The sequence below is a fragment of the Bos taurus genome, chromosome 26 (genome assembly GCF_002263795.3).
Source record: "Bos taurus isolate L1 Dominette 01449 registration number 42190680 breed Hereford chromosome 26, ARS-UCD2.0, whole genome shotgun sequence".
In the NCBI taxonomy this organism is placed as follows: Eukaryota; Metazoa; Chordata; class Mammalia; order Artiodactyla; family Bovidae; genus Bos; species Bos taurus.
The window spans coordinates 46,474,068-46,499,152 of NC_037353.1; the positions used below are offsets into that span (position 1 = coordinate 46,474,068).

The 25,085-nt window shown below is 49.9% G+C and overlaps 1 protein-coding gene across 2 annotated transcripts in view; it reads left to right on the forward strand.

The window, feature by feature from the left end:
- Nucleotides 1-25,085, forward strand: part of DOCK1 (dedicator of cytokinesis 1) — a 556,534-nt gene that overhangs the window by 81,863 nt on the left and 449,586 nt on the right. Inside the window, exons 11-18 of one of the 2 annotated variants that reach the window (XM_005225872.5) lie at nucleotides 1,644-1,716; nucleotides 4,772-4,914; nucleotides 8,525-8,650; nucleotides 13,363-13,487; nucleotides 14,612-14,710; nucleotides 15,642-15,714; nucleotides 20,532-20,635; nucleotides 21,785-21,968. In XM_005225872.5, coding sequence (XP_005225929.2) covers nucleotides 1,644-1,716; nucleotides 4,772-4,914; nucleotides 8,525-8,650; nucleotides 13,363-13,487; nucleotides 14,612-14,710; nucleotides 15,642-15,714; nucleotides 20,532-20,635; nucleotides 21,785-21,968 — 927 coding nt within the window. The remainder of the gene's footprint in view (nucleotides 1-1,643; nucleotides 1,717-4,771; nucleotides 4,915-8,524; nucleotides 8,651-13,362; nucleotides 13,488-14,611; nucleotides 14,711-15,641; nucleotides 15,715-20,531; nucleotides 20,636-21,784; nucleotides 21,969-25,085) is intronic. The other variant, XM_002698580.6, reaches the window with a different exon arrangement.

Below are 25,085 nucleotides of genomic sequence, written 5' to 3' on the forward strand. Positions count from 1 at the left end.
TGCTGAGTTCTGGGCTGGGGGAGCCCCAAAGGGACTGTCACTCCTAGAAAGTAGCAGAACGGAGGCTGCTTTCAAGTTACCGGTGCTCAGACCAAGGGTGTGTTTCTTGCTCACATGCTGCCTTCTTGCCAGTAGTTGCTGGGCCCCTAGACGTGTCCAAGCTAGGGACTAGGGAGCTTTGACAAGAAAGCTGGACCATCAGGGGGCCTTATGGTCAGCTGGTGGGATGAGCCCCATGATAGAGAGAGGTCTGTGGATGCAGGAAGGTGGCTCATTGCGGACTGGGCTGTGGGAGATGGTCTCCTGGGTACAGACTCACTTGTTATGACCCATCTAGAGCTGGCTGTCTGAGCTGCTGCTGCAGATGCCGAAAGACTGATGGGACTTGGGCTAAAACACTCGCTGTGTGTGGTGGTTCGGAACTGGCCGTCAAGATGTGGTCTTTTGCATAGGAGCATCTTAACATTAGATGGGATGCTTCTGTTCCCCCTACAGATCCCTTTTCCTGTTTTGGGGTGGTAGAGATAGAAATTGTTCATATTTAGTATTTGGTCGTATGTCATTAGGGAAGGGATTGTGCAAAAGGAAATACCCGGGACTTGTTGCTCACTTACCTGCAGTCAGGTAAGGAGGCTGAGCAGAGACAGCTTGTGTCCAGCACCCTGGGCTGTTTGTTGGGTTCCTCACTGTGTTGGTCTGAGCTGGGGCATGGGAGATGTTCTAGCCACTAGATTTTGGGCGAATTCATTTAGGTCTTTGAGCCTAGTCTCCTCCACCGTAGAGGAGGTAAGCGTGAGGATTAGATGCCAAGTGTTTCTGGAAACATTGTCCACAGACGCCAGCACGAGGCGGCTAACTGTCGCCACGTTATTACTGCTTCCTTACTCGGGGGCCGGGCGACTGCCATGCGGCTGCGGATCAGTGCTGCCTGGTGTGGTCACCCTGCCCCAGGTGGCTCTTTTGGCAGAAATGAATGAAATCAAAGTAACAATTCAGTCCCTCCATCACACTTGCCATATCTCACGTGCTGCTTGCGATAGAACATTTCATTTTGGACTTTGCTGGTGGTCCAGTAGTTAAGAATCCGCCTGCCAATGCGGGGTTTGACCCCTGGTCTGGGAAGATCCCACATGCTGCGGAGCAGCTAAGCCCATGACCGCAGGTGCTGAGGCCCCACTCTGGAGCCCACGCTCTGCCATAAAGGAAGCCAATGCAGTGACAAGCCTGAGCACCGCAACTAGAAAGGAGCCTCTGCTCACTGCAGCTAGCGAAGCCTGCAGGCATCACTGACGACCCAGCACAGCCGAAAATAAAGAAATCAATAAGTAAACAAAAATAGAGTATTTCCTCATCTCACAAAGTCCTGTTGGAGCAAAGAAGCTTAACTGGTGCCTATTGGTTAATAGAGGAATTTGTTAAATGGAGCTTTGCTGTTTAAGCCCCATCCCTATTTGGGCAGGTATTTTTCAGGTAACTTAATTGGTCTTTCAAACGTGGAAATGCTTTAAACTTGAATATAGAAAAAAATTCCACGGGTCAGTTCATGCTTCTTGTTGGTCAGAAGACATTCTGAAGTTCTTTTGTTTGTTTTCTGTAATGGCAGCCTTTAAGCACAGCCGTCTCTCTTTTTTTCTTGTCTCCAGTGATGGATGTAACGGATATAATAAATGGAAAAGTAGATGATGAAGACAAACAACATTTCATTCCGTTTCAGCCGTAAGTATGAGACAATCCAAGTGTTTAACCCCATAGAATATGGAAAATGTGTGTTTGTAATAGTTATCTTTATAGTTCAGTTTATAAATTCAGCATGAATAGCAATTGATTATTTTATAATAACGAGACATCTTAGTCACTTAGTGTAGGGCGTTTTTGTAGCCATAAGAAACCTGGGTCAAAGTTTATGGTCTTGAAGTACAAGGTTTTACGTGTGATCCCTGACTTGGCTTATCACGTAGGACATGCAGAGTTAGAGTTCCTCTCTGGACTTGAACATCTCCTTACACCACGGATGAACTTAAAGTATTCACATTTTCAAAATACAGTACTTCAAATTCATCATGATAAGTTGCTGTCTTCCAAATAAAAAAACCAAACAAAATAAGACTGAATTCTTTTGTAAAGCGAGAAATAATCCTTGTGATTTTTCTGTCCCCTGGGTTGCTTCAAGTGGACGCTGCCTGTGCTTGCTATGTTTAGGGTTTGTCTAGTTCTGACCTGAAGTCTGTCAAGAGGTGTGGCGAGCTTGGAAAGCACTCCGGGGAGCTTCATTAAATTGACTCTCTGATTTGAAGGCAGTTTCCGTGGAAAAGGTTGAAAGAATTGGTGTTATTTCCCTGGAGATTAAAGCCAGAGAGGGCACTTGGATAATGGTTTGTAGTCCCTTCAAGGGCACTTCTCCGCCTCACACAGAGGTGGGGAGAGAGGAGGAGGAATTAGAGCGGTTTAGGTTAATTGCAAGAGGCGGCTTCCTCCTGGCGGTGTGAAACCTTAGAGGAGCAAATGATAAATCGAGTTAGAGTGACCTGTCATAGTGCCCTGCGTTCTTGTCTTTTCTCCTCATTTCTGGTTTCTACTTGATTCCGGGCTTGAGAGAAATTTTATTTTAGGCAGTTTTGATTGTTTTCAGGTGCTAACCAAGGGAGTTTTGAGGCCCGTGATGCTGGTGGGTGGTGGGATGAATCCTGTCCTGGGGCAGGGGGTGGGAGGGCAGGAGGCAGGGGGTGCTTTCCCTTTGCATCCTGTCTTTGCAGGACGGACCACGCTCTTAGTCCCAGGCTGGAGAAGCACGTGTTCCAGGTGGAATAGAGTGGTTCCTTTGCAGGCAGCTGATCTGTTCAGACAGCATCCCCAGGCCTGGCTCAGTAGGAAGTTAGGATAACAGAAAAGCATGAATGTGCTCTAAATTGGGGTTCACATTTGTGTATTTCACCCCACAGCTGGAGGCAGTGGTTTGTTGTGGCTTCATTGCTTTAGAGCGACTCTTCTGTGCAACACTGTAACCTCTAGCTACGTGTAACGGTTTGAGTTCATGAAAATTAACTGAAATCAGATATTTCCTGCCTCCATCACAGTGGTCCCATCTAAAGCCTTCAGGACCATAAGTGGCTAGTGGCTGCCAGATCAGTCAGTGCCGATGGAGAACGTTCCTCTCATCATGGAATGTTCTGTTGGGTGGTGATATTAATACTGTGGAATCACAGCCAGTGATGAGAGTTACAGAGGGAGCTCGGTTCTACAAAATCTGGAAGTTTGTTTAGTAAACAAGAGGAACGTCATCTTGGAATATGAGCTGGTATCATGGTAATCAATAAAGCACACGAGTATGAAATGATAATGAGTTGCCCATGAGAAAAAAAGTGCAGCCCAGTGCTGTTTAGAATGCCGTTTAGATACTAGACATCAGAGTTTCTTCATGTCCAAATGAACCACTGCGTTAAAGTTACCTGTTGCCTACTACTGTCTTCTGGGAAAAGTCAAAGAAAAAAGTTTTTTTGAGTTATGGTTTGAAAAGTGAGAGGGTTATTAGTTTTAGACTCACTAATCTAAATTTCACTGGGACATGTTATGACCTGGAGATGGCAGGTTGCTGCCATCTTTTTCTGTCCTGTAGTGAAATGTCCACTTGTAAAAAAATCACATGTTCAACTCACATTGTAGTTTGTGAGTTCTTGCTCCATTAAAGGAAGACTGATATCCAGATTCCTATGTTCAGTGTTAGAGACAAAACAGAAACATGATTTTAATAGCAAAATAAGCAGGGGAAGTAGTTCTTTGGGAAATGCCATGCTAATGAAACCCATTTTTTGCTCCATTAAAACTGATTTATTATATCACAGGGTAAGTTCTAGGGGAGGAATCATAGTGTACATTTCTCTCTCTCTCTTTCTCTGTCTTTTTGAACTTGGGGAAGTAAATGAAAACAGCCCTCAGCTCCCTTGAGTCATGTGGGCTCACGGGATAAATAACACTTGTCCTTGTTTTTGGAGATCATTTTAAACATCACACACTTATCTCCTTGCTCACTGCATGTTGCGCTTGGCTGTGCTACATGGTATTTCTCTTTGCCCATGTCGCCTGTTTGTATTTATTTCCTCAGTCCTGGTACACTTTCTGCAGAAAGCTCCTGATTCATGAGTCCCCTGAACACTGATGATTTATATCCATAATTGTGTCACAGTTTTTAACTGCTCAGACATGGCTGTTGTGTTCTCTGAAGATTATTCCATTGTTTTCACATTTAATTATTTTAGGCTATGTGGAGTACATAGTCTGATGGAGCAGAGTCTGTACTTAAGCTTCCCAAGCAATTGGGTCCAAGGGATCTTTTTTTTTTTTTTTTTTCATCTTGATTTTGCTTTTCCCTTCAAAGCACCCACCGCTCGACCTATGCTCTGGCCAGGAATTACTGAAATAGAAGACATGGTCATAAACATGCCTTGGGATTAAATGCTGTTCAGTCGTGTTGCTTTCAGATCAGTTCCCTTCTTTGTAAACTGTCTGACAGGCATGGAGTGTAGCTCTGGTGCACCTTTATTCCCAGGGTAGAGTCGAGCTTGTTTGCTTTACTTCTCTCGTGTGGTTCAGCATTTCCTGATCGATGCTCTTCCCTGTCTCTCTTGTCACCTATCCTGTCCTTTGTCGTGCGTTGCCTCGTGCCGACTCTCTCTCACGCTCGGTGGTGATGCTCTCTCGTGTTCCCTTGTTCCCGTCACCTCTGGGTCCCCGTGCCCCTTGTCTCCTGTGGTCTTGGTCGTCCCGTGCCCTCCAGGCTCGCGTTGGACGACGCCATCCGACACAAGCCGCTGAACATGTCATCCCGTTTTTCACCCAGGGTGGCAGGGGAGAATGACTTCCTTCAGACTGTTATAAACAAAGTCATTGCTGCCAAAGAAGTCAACCACAAGGGCCAGGGTACGTATCCTATGGTTTCGTTCCTTTAAGTGTCTGTGTGCATGAGCCTGGGAATGTCCTGTGTGGTTTGAATTTTAGTTTGATGATGATCATGACGTTGGTGATGATGGTGATGATCGTGTGTGATAATAATGGTGGTGGTGGAAACGGTGATGGTGATGGTAACAGTGATCATGGTAACGGCAGTGATGATAATGCTGATGACGGTCATGATGATAACAATGATACTGATAATACTGATGATGGTAATGGTGATAACAGTGATATTGGTGATGGTGATGATGATAACAAAGATGGCAGTAATGATTACAAAGATACTGATGGTCATGCCGCTGACGCTGATAACGCTGGTGGTGTAGGGTAATGGTGTTTGCCCATTGTCCCGGATGTACGTACAGCCTGTGAGGCTCTCCTCACTGGTCATCTTTGTAAGCACTACTGAGAACCAAGCTCCTGGATGAGAGAACACTGACTGGGATACTAGGATTAAACGCTTGCAAAGAGCCCAGAGTCAATGGGCCAGGAAGCAACTCCTTTGTCTGTCTTCCTTAGACTTCTCCAGCCGTCTCTGCTATTCAGAACACTTGAGTGACTTCAGCAGAGAATGAAATAGCCATCCCCTGCCTGTGATTTCACCTTGCTGCTTAGAGACACACAGACATTCAACGCAGCCCACCTCCCCGTGCACGCAGTCCTTCTCGCTGCTTTTTCTCACTCGTGTTGTGAGCTAAGCCCTGCCATGTTGTCTTGTGGGGCTTCCCCACTCCACACCCCTGAGAAAGCGGTTCCGTTTTGCAGGCCAGTTCCCCTTCAGGTTTGTAACTGAGGGGAGTTATCCTCCCTCGCGCACCTGGCGTGCAGTCATCGTTTTTAATCCCACGCTGACAAGTTTCCCAGGGGCTGACCTTCTGTTGGCAGAGGCTATGAATCAATCACCTTGGGCTGGTGACAGTTGGCACTCGCCTGGCCGGGAGGGCTGCTGGAAAACAAGTGTTTGCTGAGGCCCTGCCTCCAGCTGGAGGGGAAGTCACCTTCAGAGTCTCCCAGGCCTGAGACTGGTGGGACAATCCGCTTGTTAGTCCTTGATTAGATGCAGGCTTGCCATGGACTCAGTGGGGCTCAGGTGAACGGACCTGTTTCATTGTCTGGTTACCTTACGTCACTCGATTTTTAAGAAACAATTATCTTGATTCTTTTCCCATTGCCCTGAGGGAGAGTGTGAATCAAGTCTGAAGAACGTTCTGCAGGAATTAGCTGCTCCTGTCCCTCTGCCGGACTGTCTTTTGGTTTGAACCGCCCCTCCCCCCCGGAAAACAACAAAACCAAAACCTCAGCCCCAAACGTTATTGAACCATGGCCCCTGTAGACAGAGCAATTTTCAGCTGACCCAGGACCCATCTTCTCATCAATTACCAGCCCTCCCAATTTGCACTTTAATTGAAAACCACGGGGAGACCCAATTAAAGCTGTTTGATTGGAGTCACTCTGGGGCGGGGTCCCCAGGCCTCTGGCTTCTCTTGCAGTGTCATCAGAGTTTTGATCCAGTTTTATTACAGGGTCACCTGGGAAAAGTGGAGACTGCTGGCAGGCCAGCCGGAACTTGCTGAAAAAGAGGACCCAAGCCCCGCCTCTGTCCGTCTCCTTGTTACTGTGGCCAAAATCTGTGTCACGGAGATGGGCTGAGGCCAGGCCCCGATTCCTTGAACTTCTCGGGGAGGAGAGGTGGTTTCAGGTCATGGTAAGAGCTAAGTGACAAGGGCATTGACTGCTTTCAAGCGGACCGTTGTGGCTTTCTGAACCAGAATGACCTTGGGCCATGTCACTAGCTCGTTGGCCTTGAAACAGACGTGAGGGAGTGACCTTTTTCTAGGGCCCACTCTTAGGCCTATTTCAGTGCTTTCCAGGGAGACCTGGGCAGGGCCCAGTAAATGCAGCACAGAGCAAGCTGCAGGGTCTCTGGGGTTTTGCCCAGCGGAGCTCCGATTCCCATCAGTGGTGACCCCTCAAGTCACAGTCAAGTTCATGGAGCCATGGGAGGGACTTGGAGAAACATGACCTGTCCCTTTTGTGCTGGCTTCCAGGCTTTGGCCTAGTTTAGGTTTGCATCTACCTCTTTCCTTTTCACAGTAGACAACATCTCTTATATTTAGCCCAAGTTATTCTGAAGCCTGGACCCAGAGGTCCTGGGATTTTATCTGGACGTTGAATCCTCACGTGCGTCCATCCATCTGCTCCTGTTGTTTGAAATGCGTGCATGCATGCCTGCTAAGTTGCTTCATATGTGTCCACCTCTGTGACCCCATGGACTGCAGCCTGCCAGGCTCCTCTGCCCATGGGATTCTCCAGGCAGGGACACCGGAGTGGGTTGCTGTACCCTCATGCAGTTTATTTTCCCAACCTAGGGATCGGCCCCTGTTTGAAATACAGCATATGCTAATTCCCTTGTGTTTAGCTACTCTGATTAAGCAAAAGTCAACCTGAAATGCACTTTTCCTTTGAAAATTGGCCTCATTTCCTCCCCTGAGGAAGTGTTTTAAGCCTAGCATAAACAGGAAAAATTAATCTCTGTGTTTAAATTATAACAAGGGATGTTACCTACTTACCGGTTTATCAGTGAGTTGAGCAAACTGGTACTGATGTTATCTTCTGATGGGTGGGGGGATGTGGGAGGGGGGTGTCCCGCAGAGCTGAGTAAGCAGGCCAGGCCTCCAAGGGCTCAAGGATGGGGAGACCCTGACCTGCCTCCTGAGAGTGACCCCTCCACCCCTGCCAGCACGGCATGTCGTTGAAGACAGCTGACAGAGCCACTGCTTTGCCTCCTGCCTTTGACTTCATTAAGTGTTGGCTTTCTCCCCTTTTATTGTTTGATCGCTGCTCCAGGAGTATTTTATACAAAGTGCATTAGCTTTGCAGAGGGAGGGAGAGGGGGCGGGCAGGCAGGGCTCACAGGGTCACCGTGCTCTCTCCTGGGGATCCGTGCATCTTGTTTCTAGGCCTTGGAAGTCCCTGTTTCCCCCTTGGAGAAGGGGGTTGGGTGGCGTGAGTCCCCCTTCGCTGTGACATCGTGAAGCAGGGACGGGGCCGCCCTGACTGCGCCACCCAGCCGTGTGGGTGGTCCACTGGTGCCCACCGCCCGGTGCTCCGTGATCTCCGTGGTTTCCCTTCTCAAGAGCCCGAGGGGACTGGGTATTTTTGTGGGTTCATGAAGCTGCCTGTGTACCTCCCAAATCCTCCTCTGCTATCATCCTTCTTGGGAGCATGGGAAATGATAGCCTTCTCAATCCCCTCCCAGCAAAATGCTACCTTCTGATTTATCTTCAACATATTATCAACTCTGAAGAGTCATCAGGCCTGGCTGCCATGTCCTTAGGGTGTGCCAATGCGGGATTCGTGTCCCAGGTGGTCAGATGCTGGAACCTCCCCCGTGCCAAGCTGCTCTTCCCTGGAAGCTCTCCTTTTTCTCATCTACCGCTACTTTCTCCTAAGACATTGCCTGGTGAATTAAAAACCGCTGATTCATTGAAATAGATTTCGTGAAGACTTCTAAAAACGTACAAGATATGAATATGTACGAGATATAACATGACTCACGCATCTGTTGCTTTCCTAGGTTTGTGGGTAACGTTGAAATTACTTCCTGGAGATATCCATCAGATTAGAAAAGAGTTTCCTCATTTGGTGGACAGGACCACAGCGGTGGCTCGGAAGACGGGCTTCCCGGAGATCATCATGCCTGGTAAGAACGGATGCATCCTTTAGTCCTTCTGCGCATGTGCTGGATGCAGCCGCAATGGGAGTGTTTGTGTAGCTTGCCACAAAGAGAGATGTGTACATGGGAACTCAGGCAAGCAGAGAGCGGAGCATGTAAAGCCCGGCGTGGTGGTGGGTCATTCCCACAGACAGGACTGCGGTCAGAGGGACAGCTAACCAGGGATCAGGCCAGGGGAGGAGGTCTCTCTTGGCTATATTAATTGTAATCTGGGAGCAGTCGTGTGGAGTGACTCCTGGTGGTGCAGTAACAGGGACAAGAGGACGGAATGAGCATTGGCCAAAGAGACGTCCAGGTGGTTTCTGTCACCGGCTGGGGAAAACGCCGCCGCGATCGCAAGCAAACCCACCGCTGGTTGGTGCTCTGTTGTCGCCCCAGTCAAGATGCCTGCCATGTCTTCTGCCCGCCTTGTCTGGCAGGGAAGGATGGGTGTGTGACATCCCACTCACCCTGGCTGAGAGCACGGAGAGTGTTTGGCCGGTGATAATGCTTAGTGATGTGGTAGAGGGTGAGCAGGCAGGGGACCTTTCGGAGAGCCTGTGCAGAATTCACTTTTTGGCTGCAAGGAATGGATTGATGATGATAGTGGGGCAGGCTTACAGTGATGCCCCCAGGTCTGTTCTGTGATCCCTAACAGCATTTGAATTGTCCAGAATCTGTTCACAATGAAGGGAGTGCAGTTTGGGTAAATACACCCTAGTATGTTCCACGTTTGGAAAATAGCCCTCTGGGTCGGTTACGGGTTAAATGACTCTCCCCCAGAGTGATCCACCACCCTGAAACCCCACCCCCTGGCCTCAGCTGTGAGTGTGCAGGCTGGGGTCACACACCTTGCTGGGTGTCTCACCTCTGCCCCTCTGTGGCCCTGGGCAGGTTACCCCATCTCTCTGATCTGTGTTTCCTCCCAGGCATGAGAACAATACTATTCCTACCTGGAGATCTGGCTGGAGTTTAGGATGCTTTAGGGTTTAAGTATCAGAAAGCACATGACCAGCTCAGACAGCCTCACCCTGGGGATATTTGTCGGTCATGTGGCTGAGGGAGAGAGACAGCCTGCTGCCGGGCCAGCCTGGACTGCCAGCTGTTTCTTTGTGTTTCCACTGTCTCCTTTGCAACTTGACTTTATCCTCTGGGGATAGGTCATGCTGGCACCCAGCTTCTTCCCAAATCCCAGTGTCCTGAAGCAGATGACATGCTTTCCATCCAGTATTTCCAAACAGGGAGACTGATTGTCATCTGACCCGGCCTGCTCAGGACTCCTGGGCGCCCTGGACAGTGACAGGCCGGGGTGGGGACAGGTGCATGTCGGCCATTCGGACTTCTCGGAGGGGGCAGCTCCTCCTGAAGACAAAGGTTGGATGAGGGAGACATGGACACAGTCTGGATGGACATCTGATTAAGAGGAGGCAGGAGGAGCAGGAAGGGACAGCCAGCATGCATGAATATACAGGTTCCGTGAGGAAGCCCGTGATGTTTACACCTGGTTCTCACTCAGGTGTGTGAGTTACCTTGCCAGTACTGCCCCCATCCAACCGTGGTTAAGCTTATTATACTGATAATGAGACCCCATATTAAGGTTAATCTGTGATATTTACAATATGATTTCAGTTTCCAAATAATGTTCATATTAATCATCAGATTTGATATCATGAGATCTTGGGAAGCCTGTGAATCTTTATCTCTGATATCTGTGGGACACTTTTTGGTTTGCAGATAATGTTGCCATTAATTACCTAGCTTGATCCTCAAAAGGATCCTGGAAGCCTCCACATGGGTGTTGAACTAATTGCCATCACAATTAAGCCACAGCCTCAAGTCACATGGCTAATAAGCAGTGGAAATGAGGGCAAACCACCCTGTGGTCAGCACTTGCCTGCAGCCCCTGGCGCAGGGCTTTGCTGTAGGTTCCCAGGGAAGAGCCGGTCACTCAGGTGCTTCACAGTTATCCCTTTGTTTATTATAGGGCATTTCAGGGACATGTTACCTCTGTTCCTCCAGGCAATTATGGCTCATTGTCAACGCTGTTAAACTGATAGGAAAAGACATCTAACATCAGCTAGATGGAGTGTTAGCCAGTCTCACCTGTACAGGACGAAAGCGAGGCACACAGCACGTTTAGAGACGATGGGACACCTATTGCTTGTGGAAGTCGTCTGCTCCGTACACAGCTAACGGATTTGGACTTCTAGCGGACGTATCGTTTACATGTGGATTTGAGACGCAAATTTATACATGAGGACAGCGTCACTGTCATCAGGAGCCCTGTGTGCACAAGGGTGCTTCAGAGTTAGCGCTTGTTTATTTTAAGGGCATTTCAGGGGCATGTTCTTTCTCCTCCCTCTCTCTCTCCAAGTGACTGGGAAACCTGGGAACTTCTAGTTCACACTGGTTGTGTCTCCCTTACAATTGACAGACTTAAAGAGTAAGTCTAAACCTCTAAGATAATCTCCTAGTAGGTTTGTGGGAAACCTGTACAGCTGACCATTGTTCTGGCTTGTTTGGTGTGCTGAGTTGGCGCTTGGCGTTCCTGCAGTGAGCAAGCCCGGCTTGAGGGACTCAACCATGTTCTCTCGGGCTGAGGGATGCTGAGAGGCTGGAAGCATCTTACCCTTGCGGGGCACGTTCATTCAGATCCCTACGTTTAGCCTGGTAGAACCCATGCCATCCCGCCACACGCGTGTTTATGGAGACACGCATCTCCTTTGCACAGTGGGAGAGCTGGCCGTGCCACCGTTGTCCCTGCTTCTCACATCTTCTCGTGGCCCCCTGGAAATCCTGGGGTCCTTCTGAGGGATCCTGGTGGGGAAGGTGGCTGGAGGCGTGGATGGGCCCACCGCGTCTGCTTCCAGCTCCTTCCTCCCCAGAATGAGAGCCCGGGAGGCATTTGCTAAGACCCTCTCATGAGTGCCCATTAGGGATGCTGACCTCCGTATGGGATCTTACTTCTGGACTGGAGCCAGAATCTCTAGGCCAATCAGACGAGGAGACTCTGAGGTTCAGCCACCCCGCTCTCCAGCACAAGCTGCTTCTCTGGCTGCTGAAGCCCCCTGTGAAGCTGTTGTAGCCCTTTTTGATGACGGCCTTGGTGCTCTGATAGAATTTTCAGGTGGAGAGATTGTGCAGACCACCTGCCTGATCAGTAAGGTGGTTTAGTGGTAAGTGGCCCTGAAGGTTAAGCGACTTGTCTGAGGTCACACAGCAAGGAAATCAACTCTGAATATTCATTGGAAGGACTGATGCTGAAGCTTCCATATTTTGGCCACCTGATGTGAAAAGCAGATTCACTGGAAAAGACCCTGATGCTGGGAAAGATTGAGGGCAGAAGAGGGTGGCAGAGGATGAGATGGTTGGTTGGCATCACCGACTCGATGGACATGAGCTTGGGTAGGCTCCGGGAGATGGTGATGGACAGGGAGGCCTGGCGTGCTGCAGTCCATGGGGCCGCAAAGAGTCGCACAGGACTTGGCAACTGAACAGCAGCAGCCTGGACCTGCAGCCTTGCCTCCTCCCCCGGCCGTGTGCACCATCGTTCTGAACTTCTCCGTGGTCCGTATCAGCGATCGCAGCCCTGCTTCCTTCCAGCAGCTGCTGTAGCAGTGGTAGCCACCCACAGGGATTATTACAATGATGACTTTTAAACGAAAGCTTAATTTAATAGTCACATACATTAAAAGCCAGAATAGAGCCATCTAAAAAGCAAAAGAAAAACAAGAAACCAGCGGGATTTTTTTTTTCCTTCTGGGACTCTTGTTCTTTGCCCAGAGCAGGTCGTTTGCCGCTCTTGACACGACCCTTGCTCATGCCCCGGGGGAGGGAAGTTGTGTCAGACGTGGGAGGCGGCCAGACAGACGGCAGAGCAGCCTTCAGAGGGTAGCGGTGCTTCCTCTAAATCATGCTGCTAACGAAGCTTGCAGAGTTTTCCCAATCGGACCCTTACCAGGGGCTTCATGTGTTCTCAGCTGGAGGAAGCGTCTTGAGCTCATCTGTTGCATGCGTGTGGTCTTATAATTTTTTTTTTTTTTTGCACGGTTTAAGGCCCATCTCACTTTCAAATGTCTGAGTCTTTTCTTCTGCTCCCTGTGGCCTTATTCAGGAGCTGGACAGCTGCCTGCCTGGAGGAGAGATGATCCTTTGCAGAAAGTTTCTTGACCCATCCCTAGTCCCCGATCCTGGGTGTCAACTCAGGACATTGGCCTGTGGTTCAAATGCTGCTTTTTGTTCAACTCCATAGTGGAATGGAAAGGAGGCCAGCGTTGCTGGTGATCCTCGGGGTGCTGACTGCTGAGTCGCAGATGACAAGGGCTGGTGATGTGGGTTGCAGTGAGCCATGGATGCTGAGGGTTTGGGTGACAGTAGGGTCAGTGCAGACCCACTGACCGCATCTGAGCTGCTCTGGGCACAGGCTGCCCACAGAGTGTAGGAGCCCCCTGCCCACGAGAAGCCCCGAGCAGATAATTGGAGGCTGAGACATTTTCCTCTTTCTTGCGAGTCTTACAGTGATGATGCAAATTGCCTTTGTCATGCTATTAAATGCGGAGACTGTTTTGTAGAAAATACTTCATAATCACCTAATACAGTATTTATGATACTCTGCTCAGAGGGACAGTGAGTTTGGCAAAATTCACAGTTACGCAATGAATAATGGATTGGTTTCAAAGGTGTAATTTTCCCCCCGCCAGGTGATGTTCGAAATGATATCTATGTAACATTAGTTCAAGGAGATTTTGATAAAGGAAGCAAGACGACAGCTAAGAACGTCGAAGTTACGGTGTCTGTTTACGATGAAGATGGAAAACGGCTGGAGGTATTTGTTGTTGCAGAGCTGAACCTGTGGTGTTGGGGTCTTACCTCCCTTGTGTGCGCCTTGCCTCTGCTTCGGAATGTGAAAAGCCAGTCTTGTTTCTCGGGAAGAACGTTTGCTCTTTCTTCCTTTTCCTTTACCCAAAAGGGCTGGTTTCCACCGGGGTCCCGCAACTGGACAGTCTCTGGATGTCCCTGGGGTCCTAACCACCTTTGCCAAACCCCTCCTGGATCCCCGCTTGCCAGCATAAACCCAAGGCTTGGAGGGCGAGTGGCCACACTAGATGTTCAGATACTGTTGTTAGCATCTTTTGAGATGGGAGGAAACTGAGGCCCAGAGAAATCAACTTGACCAAGGTTAGAGAGCCTGTGAGAGGTGGAACTCGGGCTGGAGTCGGGGCCTCTGACCTTGTGCTTTCCTGGGTGGTGGTCGGGGAGACCTCCTCCTGTGTGGTCACGGCACCCTGCAGCTGTCCTGGGAGGGACTTGGAGACCATGGCCTCCTCTGAGGACTGGAGGCTGAGCGCAAGCAGGAGTCCCTGCCAGCTGCCTCTCTGGACCATGACTGCATCCTGGGCTTCCCGGGGCCCACGTGGCCCAGGGCAGTAACTTGCGGGTACCCATGAGGCTCGGCTCTGCCTGGGGTGGGTGCATCCTTTGTCTCTGGCCGACATCCAGTGGCCCTGCCCTGCGTCTCTCTGGAAACAGGCCACGCTGCTCCTGGGCTTTTCTGGTGTTTCCTTAGAGCCGAATGGTCAGTGTCTGGAGGAAGAGGATGGAGAAAGGTCAGCTCCTTTTTGATCTGTAGCTCTTTTCTCCAGCCACCAGGAGACAGGCGGTTTCCTGCAGATCAGGGTGAACGTTACTAGGGGTACGGAGGGTGGAAGACAGTAGCATCTCCAGACCGTGTGGCCATCAAGATTTGGATGTCTGCAGGCAAGGTTTTCTGCTGGCCGCCGGCCCCAGCCCGTCACTGGGTGGGGCGTGTTCTGTGGGCCCCGGGTTGTTGGCATTCCCGGGGCAACCTTGCTCCTTCTCCCGGCTCATCTAACAGGGGCGGGAGGAGGAGATGGATGCAGTGTCAGGCTCCACGAGGGCTGATGCGAACTCTTTATGCTTCTTTTAAAGCATGTGATTTTCCCGGGCGCTGGTGATGAAGCGATTTCAGAGTACAAGTCGGTGATTTACTACCAAGTGAAACAGCCACGCTGGTTTGAGACGGTTAAGGTATCATCTCCATGACCCTGTTCTCCTATGGGGCGGGTTATGAGATGCTCATTTGTATCCTGAGGACGTTGCCCCCTCGCACCTCCCCCCGCTCCCCAGGGCTGCCTGCCAGTGGGTACCTTCTGCCAGCCCTGGGGCGCTTTCAACAAAGTCGTTCAGGAAGGTTGCTAAGGAACCTTGCTGGGGTTTCTTGGAATTTACATTTACTCTCATCTCCTTTTGGATGTAAAAGCAAGACTTTCCTGGAGACAAATGACAGAGTCCTTTACAGACAGCTATTGTCTGTCTCTTCTCAGGTCTGTTTTATGTAAGGCGTGCTGTCTTTACAGCAAATGGAAAAAAAAATAGTGGTGGTAGTACATGGAGGACATCACTGGGGAGATGGATCCTGTTCCCTCAGCTGTGATGCTCCGAGATTCCTAGCGCAGCCCCCGACACCCCGCCCACCGTGAACCAGCCCGCACACCGCGGGCTTGGGTATTGGGACCCCAGGCCAGTGGCTGGCTCTGGAATGCAAACGTCAGCTTTGAGATTACGGACACTCTTGGCTTAAAGGCAGCATGTGTTGGGTCTTTTTCCTTTTACTCTAAGTCCTGAAAGAACAGCCTTCTTGCTGCAGCCAACGGCAGGTCTCCACAGTTACGAGGGAACATAGGTACCTCCAAATTGGGGCTAAAAACATAAATGGCAACTTTAAAAAATAGACGCTTCACTGTGAGGATCAGCACATAAAAAAAAAAAAAATTCAGCTTCCTCTTCCAATCCACGTGGTATCCTGGACAGCGTTATTTGGTGTTCAGGGCATTTGCCTTTGGGAAGATCACACCCTGTGGGGTAGAAGTGTGTGGAGAGTTCTAGGATGTCTCAGCGGAATGAAGCCGATTGCGGGAAGGTGCCGTAAGGGTACTGACTTTCCCTGTTTATCGCGCAGGTGGCCATCCCCATCGAGGACGTGAACCGCAGTCACCTCCGGTTTACCTTCCGACACAGATCATCCCAGGACTGTGAGTAGCCACACACTTCGTTAGCCCGTGTGTATTTATTATTGTGCATTTATTCTGGATTGTGGTGGTTACCATAATATAGGGAGGTCTTGACACTCCAGCTCCATGTCAGGGTGAACTCAGTCCTGTGAAGTGCTGTCTACTCTGGTTGAGCTGCTCCCTGGAGATCTTCATTTTCTTCTCGAATTTGTCCAGTGAGGTGCCCTTCCTTCCTACTCTACCCTTGGGTTTCGTCTTTCCCATTTGTTTTGTGATCCTGTCCCATCCGTCAGAAAATCGCTGAGCTGTAACAGACAGATTTCACAAATTGCTTTTAATGCTGTTTGTGCTGGTGCTGAAAACCTTGAGCCCTCTCTGGCTTTGCTGGCGGCCACTGGCATCTGGAACTCAGGCTGACCTTTTCTCGCCGGTGTTGGTATAGCCTTGGACATGATGCCAAGACTTTGGGAGGAAAGAGCGGCTGTTCGCATCACTCACCTTCCAGAAGGATTTCGCATCGAAGATGAAGTTTGTCTCATAGCCTGTGTTGACTTCATTGTCTGCTAAGGATCTAGCCCTCTGTTAGCCACCAAGCACAAAGTCACACGGGGAAGACGCATTACCGCCCTTTGTGGGCTGTATCCATCTGGCCGTCAGCTAAGATTTGGGAACGCAAGTGATGATACAGTTGTACATGTAGTGGCATCAGGGGAAGGGTGGCCTCAGTGGGCGTGTTTATCACCCACGACCCTGTGGGGACCAGAGCCACAGGGGTGGGCGGGGTCCTCAGCCTTGACTCTGTGTGTGTTTCCAAATATCTCAGCCTGAGGGGGAAATGCCCGGGGAGGGGGGTTTGATGACCAGGCAAAGTGGAAGCTGCCCTCCCCTTGGCACAGTGCTTGGCATAGAATCAGTTCAGTTCAGTTCAGTCGCTCAGTCATGTCTGACTCTTTGGGACCCTGTGGACGATAGCACGCCAGGCTTCCCTGTCCATCACCAACTCCAGGAGTTTACTCAAACTCATGTCCATTGAGTTGGTGATGCTATCCAACCATCTCATCCTCTGTCAACCCCTTCTCCTCCTGCCTTCAATCTTTCCCAGCATCAGGGTCTTTTCCAGTGAGTCAGTTCTTTGTGTCGGGTGGCCAAAGTATTGGAGCTTCAGCTTCAGCATCAGTCCTTCCAATGAACATTCAGAACTGATTTCCTTTAGGATGGACTGCTTTGATCTCCTTGCAGTCCAAGGGACTCTCAAGAGTCTTCTCCAACACCACAGTTCAAAAGCATCAGTTCTTCGGCGCTCAGCTTTCTTTATAGTCCAACTCTCACATCCGTACATGACCACTGGGAGGTTGGCCTCAGAAGGCACACATCTGCCCACATCCACAGAAACCATCAGCTGATGCATCTGGAATTGCTAACAAGTTGCAGAATGGTGTTAGACTGTTCATATACCAGCACCAAACTTTCCCAGCAACTTTCTCAGCTTTCTTTATAGTCCAACTCTCACATCCATACATGACTACCACCACAGCCTTGACTAGATGGACCTGAGGCAAGTCCTGGAGGCTGTGGTTGGCTCTGCACCCTGCACAGTGGAAGTCGTGGTGGCGGGGGGCAGGAGCTGCTGGGGAGGTGAGGGTGGGGAGCCCCACTGCAGGGCAGGCAGAGTTCTCGAATGCACAGAGGACTTCTCTCAGAAGCATGCTCCCCCTTTAGAACACCATCATTCCCCCTAATTAATAGATTAGACTAGGGCAGAGGGATCTCTTCGGTAGCATTTCAATTTTCCAAATCCTTGTTTTCCTTGTCAGTTTTTAAGTACTCATTACAGACATGACGCTATCACGATACAGTTGCATAATTAATGAAGTCTCCCCAGCCACAGCTGGCAGGGTTGGGGGAACGTGTGGAGCTTAGCAAGTGTGATGATGGTGAAGTCGGTGGGGCACCCTAGCGATGAGGGCCACAGGGGGGCCCTTGACGCCGCCTCGTCTGCGCACACTCTGGGGCAGAAATGGGGTGAGCTGAGGCCACACTGCACCCCCTCCCTACTCTCCCCAGCAAAACATGTTGCTTTACCTCTTCTGGAAGCAGGTGACGGGGTTTCTCACGCTGGGCTCCGTCCTTGGGGTTGCTGGGAAAGTTTGGTGCTGGTATGTGAGCTGTCTAATGCCGTTCTGCAACTTGTTAGCAATTCCGGATGCATCAGCTGGTGTTTGCTCTGGATGTGGGCACATGTGTGCCTTCTGAGGCCGACCTCCCAGGAGTTTCCCTTCTTTGTAGGGGGGCTGGCTGGGTGGGCAGCCCTGCCTGCCCTCTGGGGCATGAGGTCTTCTCCTGTGACTCCTGACGTGTAAATGTGTTGTCTGCCTTGTCATGGCTGCTAATGAACATGTGATAATTGCAGTCCATTCCTGATGTAAAGAGGCAGAGTGTTAATAATTTAAAGGTGCGCTTTAAAATTCTGTCCTACTTAATAGTAGGGCTGGGGGAAGCTGTCTGCTGGCAGGTATGGTCACGTGTCTTGAACCACGGCTGATTTCACAGAGACATGCTTTAATGTTCTTCATGTCTGCCCAAACTTAGAACCTGGTGGATCAGATGGAAAAGAGTCCACCTGCCAGGCAGGAGGCCTGGGTTTGATCCCTGGGTTGGGAAGATCCCTGGAGGAGGGCATGGCAACCCACTCCAGTATTCTTGCCTGGAGAATCCCATGGACCAAGGAGCCTGGTGGGCTACAGTCCATGGGGTCACAAAGAGTCAGACATGACTGAGCAACTCAGCACAGCACAAATTTGGAAGGATCTCTTCCTTCTCTCTTGAACACTGAGAAGTTTTATGTTTTCAAGAACCCTTTCACCAAGTTATTTTTTGATTCCTAGCGTACATATATTTTGCCTTTATCTGTCCTTTTATCTTTGGTTAGTCACTTATCACCCACCTCATTAGCTAGCATTTATTGAGCACCTATTATATTCCAGGAATGCAAAGATCAATGAGATGTACTATCTCATGCAGTGATGTCCTGGAGTAAGTATTCTGAGCCTCTGACTCAAGGTGGGCAGATGTATTGCTCTTGGACCTCTGTTGTTTCATCTCTAAATATAGAATCTGGGATCTGTAATTTTAAAGTTATTTTCTAGCCTTGAACTCAATGGTTCCATGCTGTGTTCAGCTTGCATCTCTGAAAATTCATCACACATCCATTTCTTCAGCCCAGAGGCCTTATTCATGTCTACCTGATCGGGCACCTGCCCACCCTGGAGCCTGCACTCCCCTCTGCTCACCAGCCCCACTGGCTGTTGGCCCCCAAGCAAGCCAGGCCGCTCCTTGTTAGGGCCTCTGTATTTGGCCATCTCTTTTCCTGGAGGGTTTACATCTTGGGTCATACGTAGTCTGTCTTCTCAGAGAGACCTTTCTGACCACCCAGCTGGGTCGTCCCTGTTCCCATCATAACGCTTAAACAAGCTCCTGACTTTGTTTTCTTTGTTATCTGAAAGAACTCGTTTGTTGGCATCTCCCCAACTAGAACAAATGTTTATTGAGTATCTGATATATAGCGGGACTACGTTACCCACTGGGGAAATAGCAGTGAAAAAATACACAACGTTTCTTTCATGGGAAAACCCAGTGGATGAAGCTAATGATAAGTTTTCACACATACATACACACACACGTGTGTGCACACACTCGGCGCATGCACACACGCACACACACGCAGATGCACACACACAGTACAGGCTTGGCAATCTGGTAGTGATAGGGATTTGTCTTAATCTGCTGGGCAGTCACAGCAGAATACCACAGACTGGGTGATTTAACAGTGGAGATTTCTTACAGTTCTGCAGGCTGCAGGTCTGAGCTCAGGGCACCTGTGTGGTCGGGTCTGGTGGGAACCCTCTTCCAAGTTGCAGATGGCCACCTTCTCGCTGTGAGCTCACATGGAGGAGGATAGAGCTGGTGTCTGTTCTGTTTCTTATAAGGGCCCCCGTTCTATGGGGTCAGAGCCTCAGCCTTGTGACCACTCAATCTTAAGAGCCTCCTTTTAGGCCTTTTCTCCAGGACAGCTGTGCGGGGATTAGGCTTCAGCCTGACAATTTTGTTGAACAAATGAAAACCTAACAGTTCAGCTCCTGGCCATTGTGAAGACCGGTCAGCTGAGTGCCAGGGAAGACCAGGGTCTGCGATTGCTCTTCTGGGCAGGCTGGTCGCTTCCAAGCAGGTGACTCCTTGGTGGAATCTTGAATGAAATGAAGAACTGAGTCTCCCATGCTGATTTTGGGGGAAGAACTTCCTCGCCAAAGCGAATGAAATTTCATGCTCAGGTGTTTAGTCCGCCTGTGCAGTGGAGGCCCAAGGTGGGCATCTCTCTGTCTTGACTTCCGTGTTGACCATCTGTTTTCTCAGGGAAGGATTTGCCCCTTATAGTGGTCACTTGTGATGGCCTGTGTGTTCTGCCATGTTTATCTGTGAATCTCTAGGCTGCAAACACCGTCTTCACTGTGAGTTCTTTCCAGTTACTCTTGCCTTTCAGTATTGCAGACTCCTCTCCATGTTCCCCTTCAAACATCCTTCTGCTCTTGGCCCTTTCCTCCAGGTTCTGACTTGAACTTCCACGAGGAAACTCTAACATTGCTCTGAATTTACAGATTAGTTTGAGCCCAAGGATCCCTTTGTGATATGTGAACATTGTCTCCATCTCCGTGTATTTATGTTTACTTCAACATCTGTCAAAACAGTTTTGTAACTTTTTCAGAAAGGCAGCTCTCATGGCATTTTATGATGTTATTTTTGTCGTGACGGCTGTTGAAAATGATTATTGATCTCTGTTGCAGCTAAGGACAAATCTGAGAAAATATTCGCCCTCGCTTTTGTAAAGCTCATGCGCTATGATGGGACCACCCTGAGGGACGGGGAGCACGATCTGATTGTCTACAAGGTACGTTCTTCTTTCTGTTGGTGTGATGCTGTTGATGTTGACTGCTTCAAGCCTCTTTGGGCTTCCTGGCCTGAGTGGACATCTCCCATCTTTGTGGCAACAGTGCTCTCTAGCAACTTTTAATTCTGAAAATGAACATTTCAGATGACCAGATTTTTAGCTGTTCCTAAGGGGAGATGTTTGTTTGTTTTAGTCGCTAAGTCATGTCTGACTCTTAGTGACACCATGGATACCAGGTTCCTCTGTCCATGAGATTCTCCAGCAAAAATACTGCAGTGGGCTGCCGTTTCCTTCTCCAGTGGATCTTCCTGACCCAGGGATTGAACCTGCATCTCTTACATCTCCTGCATTGGCAGGCACATTCTTTACCACTCGAGCCACCTGGGAAGCCCATAATAACACATTAGATTCTGTTTAAAAAAATGCTCTGTGAGTGTGAATTCATCTAGAGGGACAGGGAAATATTAAAAATAAGCAGTTTAGCACAGGATCTCAGTTCAATATTATGGCTGTTTTTTTCCTATTATTATTATTTTTTGACCGTGCAGCATGTGGGATCTTAGTTCCCTGACAAGAGATCAAACCCATGCCCCCTGCAGTGGAAGTGAGGTGTCCTAACCACTGGGTCACTGGGGAGGTCCCCTGCTCAATATTATTTAGCAAATTAGTCGGGAAAATAATTTAGACAAGAATAGACACATGTAGACGTGTAACTGTAGGCTTCCCTGGTGGCTCAGTGGTAAAGAATCTACTTGCAATGCAGCAGATGCAGGTTCAATCCCTGGGTTGGGAAGATCCCCTAGAGAAGAAAATGGCATCCCACTCCAGTATTCTTGCTTGGAAAATCCCATGGACAGAGGAGCCTGGTGAGGTACAGTGCACGAGGTTGCAGACGAGTCGCACACAGCTTAGCAGCTAAACAGCAGCGACATGTGTAACCGGATCACTTTGTCGTGTGCCTGTAAGTAAGCACAGCGCTGGCAGCCAACTGTCCTCCAATAGAAAACATTAAAAAATTAAGTAAACTGTTTAGGAAATAATAGAGAACAAATGTCATGATGGTTCAAAGGATTAAGAATCACAAGGGGGTAGAAAAAATTGCCTGGGGCCATGAGTCGCGTGTGACCTGTGGCGGCCTTAAACCCGCAGGCGGAAGCGAAGAAGCTGGAGGACGCGGGCACGTACCTGAGCCTGCCCTCCACCAAGGCCGAGCTGGAGGAGAAGGGCCACTCGGCCACAGGCAAGAGCATGCAGAGCCTCGGGAGCTGCACCATCAGCAAGGACTCCTTCCAGATTTCCACGCTCGTGTGCTCCACCAAGCTGACCCAGAACGGTGGGTGTGGGGCGTGGAGAGCTGCACGCCTCTCCGCATGTTTTTTCCTTCTGCCGCCTCTTTCTCGTGCTCCCTGCTGGATGCAGGAGGCTTCCCCAGGTGCCTGACTCCTACCCATGAGCCCTTCATTGCTCTGTGACGGCCTGTGTGGATGCTGATGACGGGGAAAGAGGGCGGGGCTGACGGCCCTTCTGCTTTGAAACTCACATTCTGCTTTTACCCTAAGGATGAACCTCAAAGTGATGGATTTACTTTTTCTTAAAAAATTATCCATCTACGTATCTAGATATCTATTTGTTTGGCTGTCCTGGATCTTAGTTGCCGCATGTGGGATCTAGTTCCCTGACCAGGAATTGAACCCAGGTCCCTTGCACTGGGAGTGCCGAGTCTCAACCACTGAACCACTGGGGACGTCCCTGAATATACTTTTGAAAAAGAATTTTGGCCAAGAGAAGGTAGCATGGCATAAAGCAAAGTCTGCATAATTGGGAGTCAGACCAATGCCCCAGGCTTGAACCCTGGGAATGACCTTGAACTAGGGTCCCCAAGCTAGTGTTCCTCATCTGTGTCCTGGTTATATGCCTATCTCCTAGGACTCTATGAGGGCTATGGGAGGTGTAGGGTGTGAGACTCCACCCTCTTGGGTCTTCCCCTCTCCTCTTTGTTCATTGAAATAATTACCAGTTACGTTTACTTTTAAAAGCTGCTGTTGATAACATTTCTAGTCCCCCCGACGGGGAGATAAGGCGCCCCTTGCTGAAGCATTCACACCAAAGCACGGTCTTAAGGCAGCATCAGATGGTGCCCGGCTTCCCTGCTCTGGCGGCGAGGCTCCTTGGCCTCGTCCCCACTGCTCGCAGCCTCCCTGCATTGTGGCCGCCCGGCCGGGGGCCACTTCTGATTCCGAGTATACCATCTGGTTGAGGCAGAGACCCCTCTGCACAGACCCTACACTGAATAATCCAGCTTCCCAAATGTGACCGTCTCACAACTGTGCGGAGTACCTTCATGTTCTCTTGAAAGTCAGCTTGAAAATCCAATTTTTCCCTCTTAGCCACCTGATATGGATTTTGATTATTAATGTCTGTTGTTGTCATGAATTGTGTCCCAGGGGTTGTCCTTAAAGCTGGGGCCCAAGGGACAGTCATCGTTTGGACTTTAACAGGATAATCAAGGGCCAAAAGTAGCCCATATTCTGGAAGCCCCTGCTTGGTAGCGGAGGGTGCACTGGGGTGGGGTATGTGGGCCCCATTTAGACTTTCCCCGCCTGCTGTCTCCGCCTGGTTGTACTGGGCTCTATAAGCTTTGTTTCTCGCCATTTGTCTCAGGAGTAAATTGGGACCGGCTGCGGGGTGGGGCGGGGCGGGGTGGGGTGTGGAGGATGTGTGGCAGAGAGTAGCATGGCACTCAGATGCTTGAAGGCCATTTGGATACATCTTTCTAACAATACCTTCTTACCACGGTTTGCCTGGTGCATTTTGAATTCTCCCAGCCTGGGGTCCTGCTCTGAGCAGGTGAAAACCCTGCCCAGGGGCATTGGGTTCCCTGCATGCCTGGGGAAGGGTAGGTTATGTGCAGGCACTTTGCAAGTTTAATTCCCCGGGAAAGATGCCACTGGCAGGTTGGGCGTGGGTTTGAGCCTGGGTTATAGCGAGTATGACCCCATAGGTCACATGTCACCCTGGATACAGCCTTCACAGTCCATTCGCTCGATGACCAGCTACTCCTTCTAGATAGCAGCTCCCAACCTTATTGGCAGCAGGGACCAGTTTTGTGAAAGACAGTTTTTCCACGGACTGGGGGTAGAGGGCTGGGTGGGATGGTTTTGGGGTGATTCAAGCACATCACACTTATTGTGCACCTTATTTCTGTGGTTGCTGCATCAGCTCCACCTCAGATCATCAGGCATTGGATTCCAGAGGTGGGGGACTCCTATTCTAGGGCCTCTTTGAACTCAGGGCAGCCTCTCTCATGGAGTACTTTAGCTTCTGCTGTGTCGTGGCATCTTCACTGCATCATAAGCCACCCTCTTACCTATGGGTCATATTCCAGAAGCATGTTTGGAAGCTGTTATTTGCAATTTGAAAATGTTTCCCCATTAAACAGTGTTCTGAATAGCAGGTAGGTTGGGCCCACCCACAGAATCCTCCTTAACCCTCATGTCCCTGGAGAAGAGGACTGCGAACCAGGATATTCTCAAGGTATTAAGTCACAGTAATTTCCCAGGGAGATGCGTCTCACTGTCTCTGACTTCCTGACTCTTCGAGTTCCACCAGTCTCAGGGTAGTCCTCTGCCTGGGACTGAGGGCAGGGCACCCTGGCTTCCGCAGCGGCTGTTGCTGGGCAACCAGGAAATTGCAGCTCTCAGCGATGCAGCTTACTGAGAGCCAGGGGGACCCGTCTTTTGTTGTTCATTTCACACCAGCCAGCGATGCCTCTTCTCGGGATGGTGGCTTGTCAGGTGTGTGAGATGGAGTTGCCCCAGTTGGCGTTGAGTCCCAGATTCTCATTTGAGGGAGTCATTTTTCCGAGACCATGATTTGTTCCTGCGAAGGTCCGATACTTAGGGAAAAGGAGTGGCTGCATTACTCATCGAGATTTGTATGAAATGTCTCTGTTCTCAGCACTATGCTGGATGCTGTGGGAGAGAGCAGACAAAGCAGGAGATGTGGTTCCTCTCCTGAATCAGCTTACTGCCGAGTAAGAAACAGAGAAATCCTGACACAGAGTGTTGTTACAGGCCAGACTGCAGTGGCTACTGGGGATTGAGAGAGCGCTGGGCACCTAGGGGCTGGTCAAGCTCCCCCTCCTCAAAGGTGTTCTCAGAAAGATACAGCTGGGCCAATTAGCAGTTTGCAGACACCTTTGAGGAGGGGGAGCTTGGCCAGCTCCCTAGGTCCCTGCTCTCTCTGACCTCTCTCATTTCCCAACATCTCAAGGGCTTCCCTTGTGGTTCAGATGGTAAAGAATCTGCCTGCAGTTCAGGAGAGCCGGGTTCCAACCCTAGGTCCGGAAGATCCCCTGGAAGAGGGCATGGCAACCCACTCTAGTATTCTTGCCTGGAGAATCCCATGGACAGAGGAGCCTGGGGGGCTACAGACCATAGGGTCACAAAGA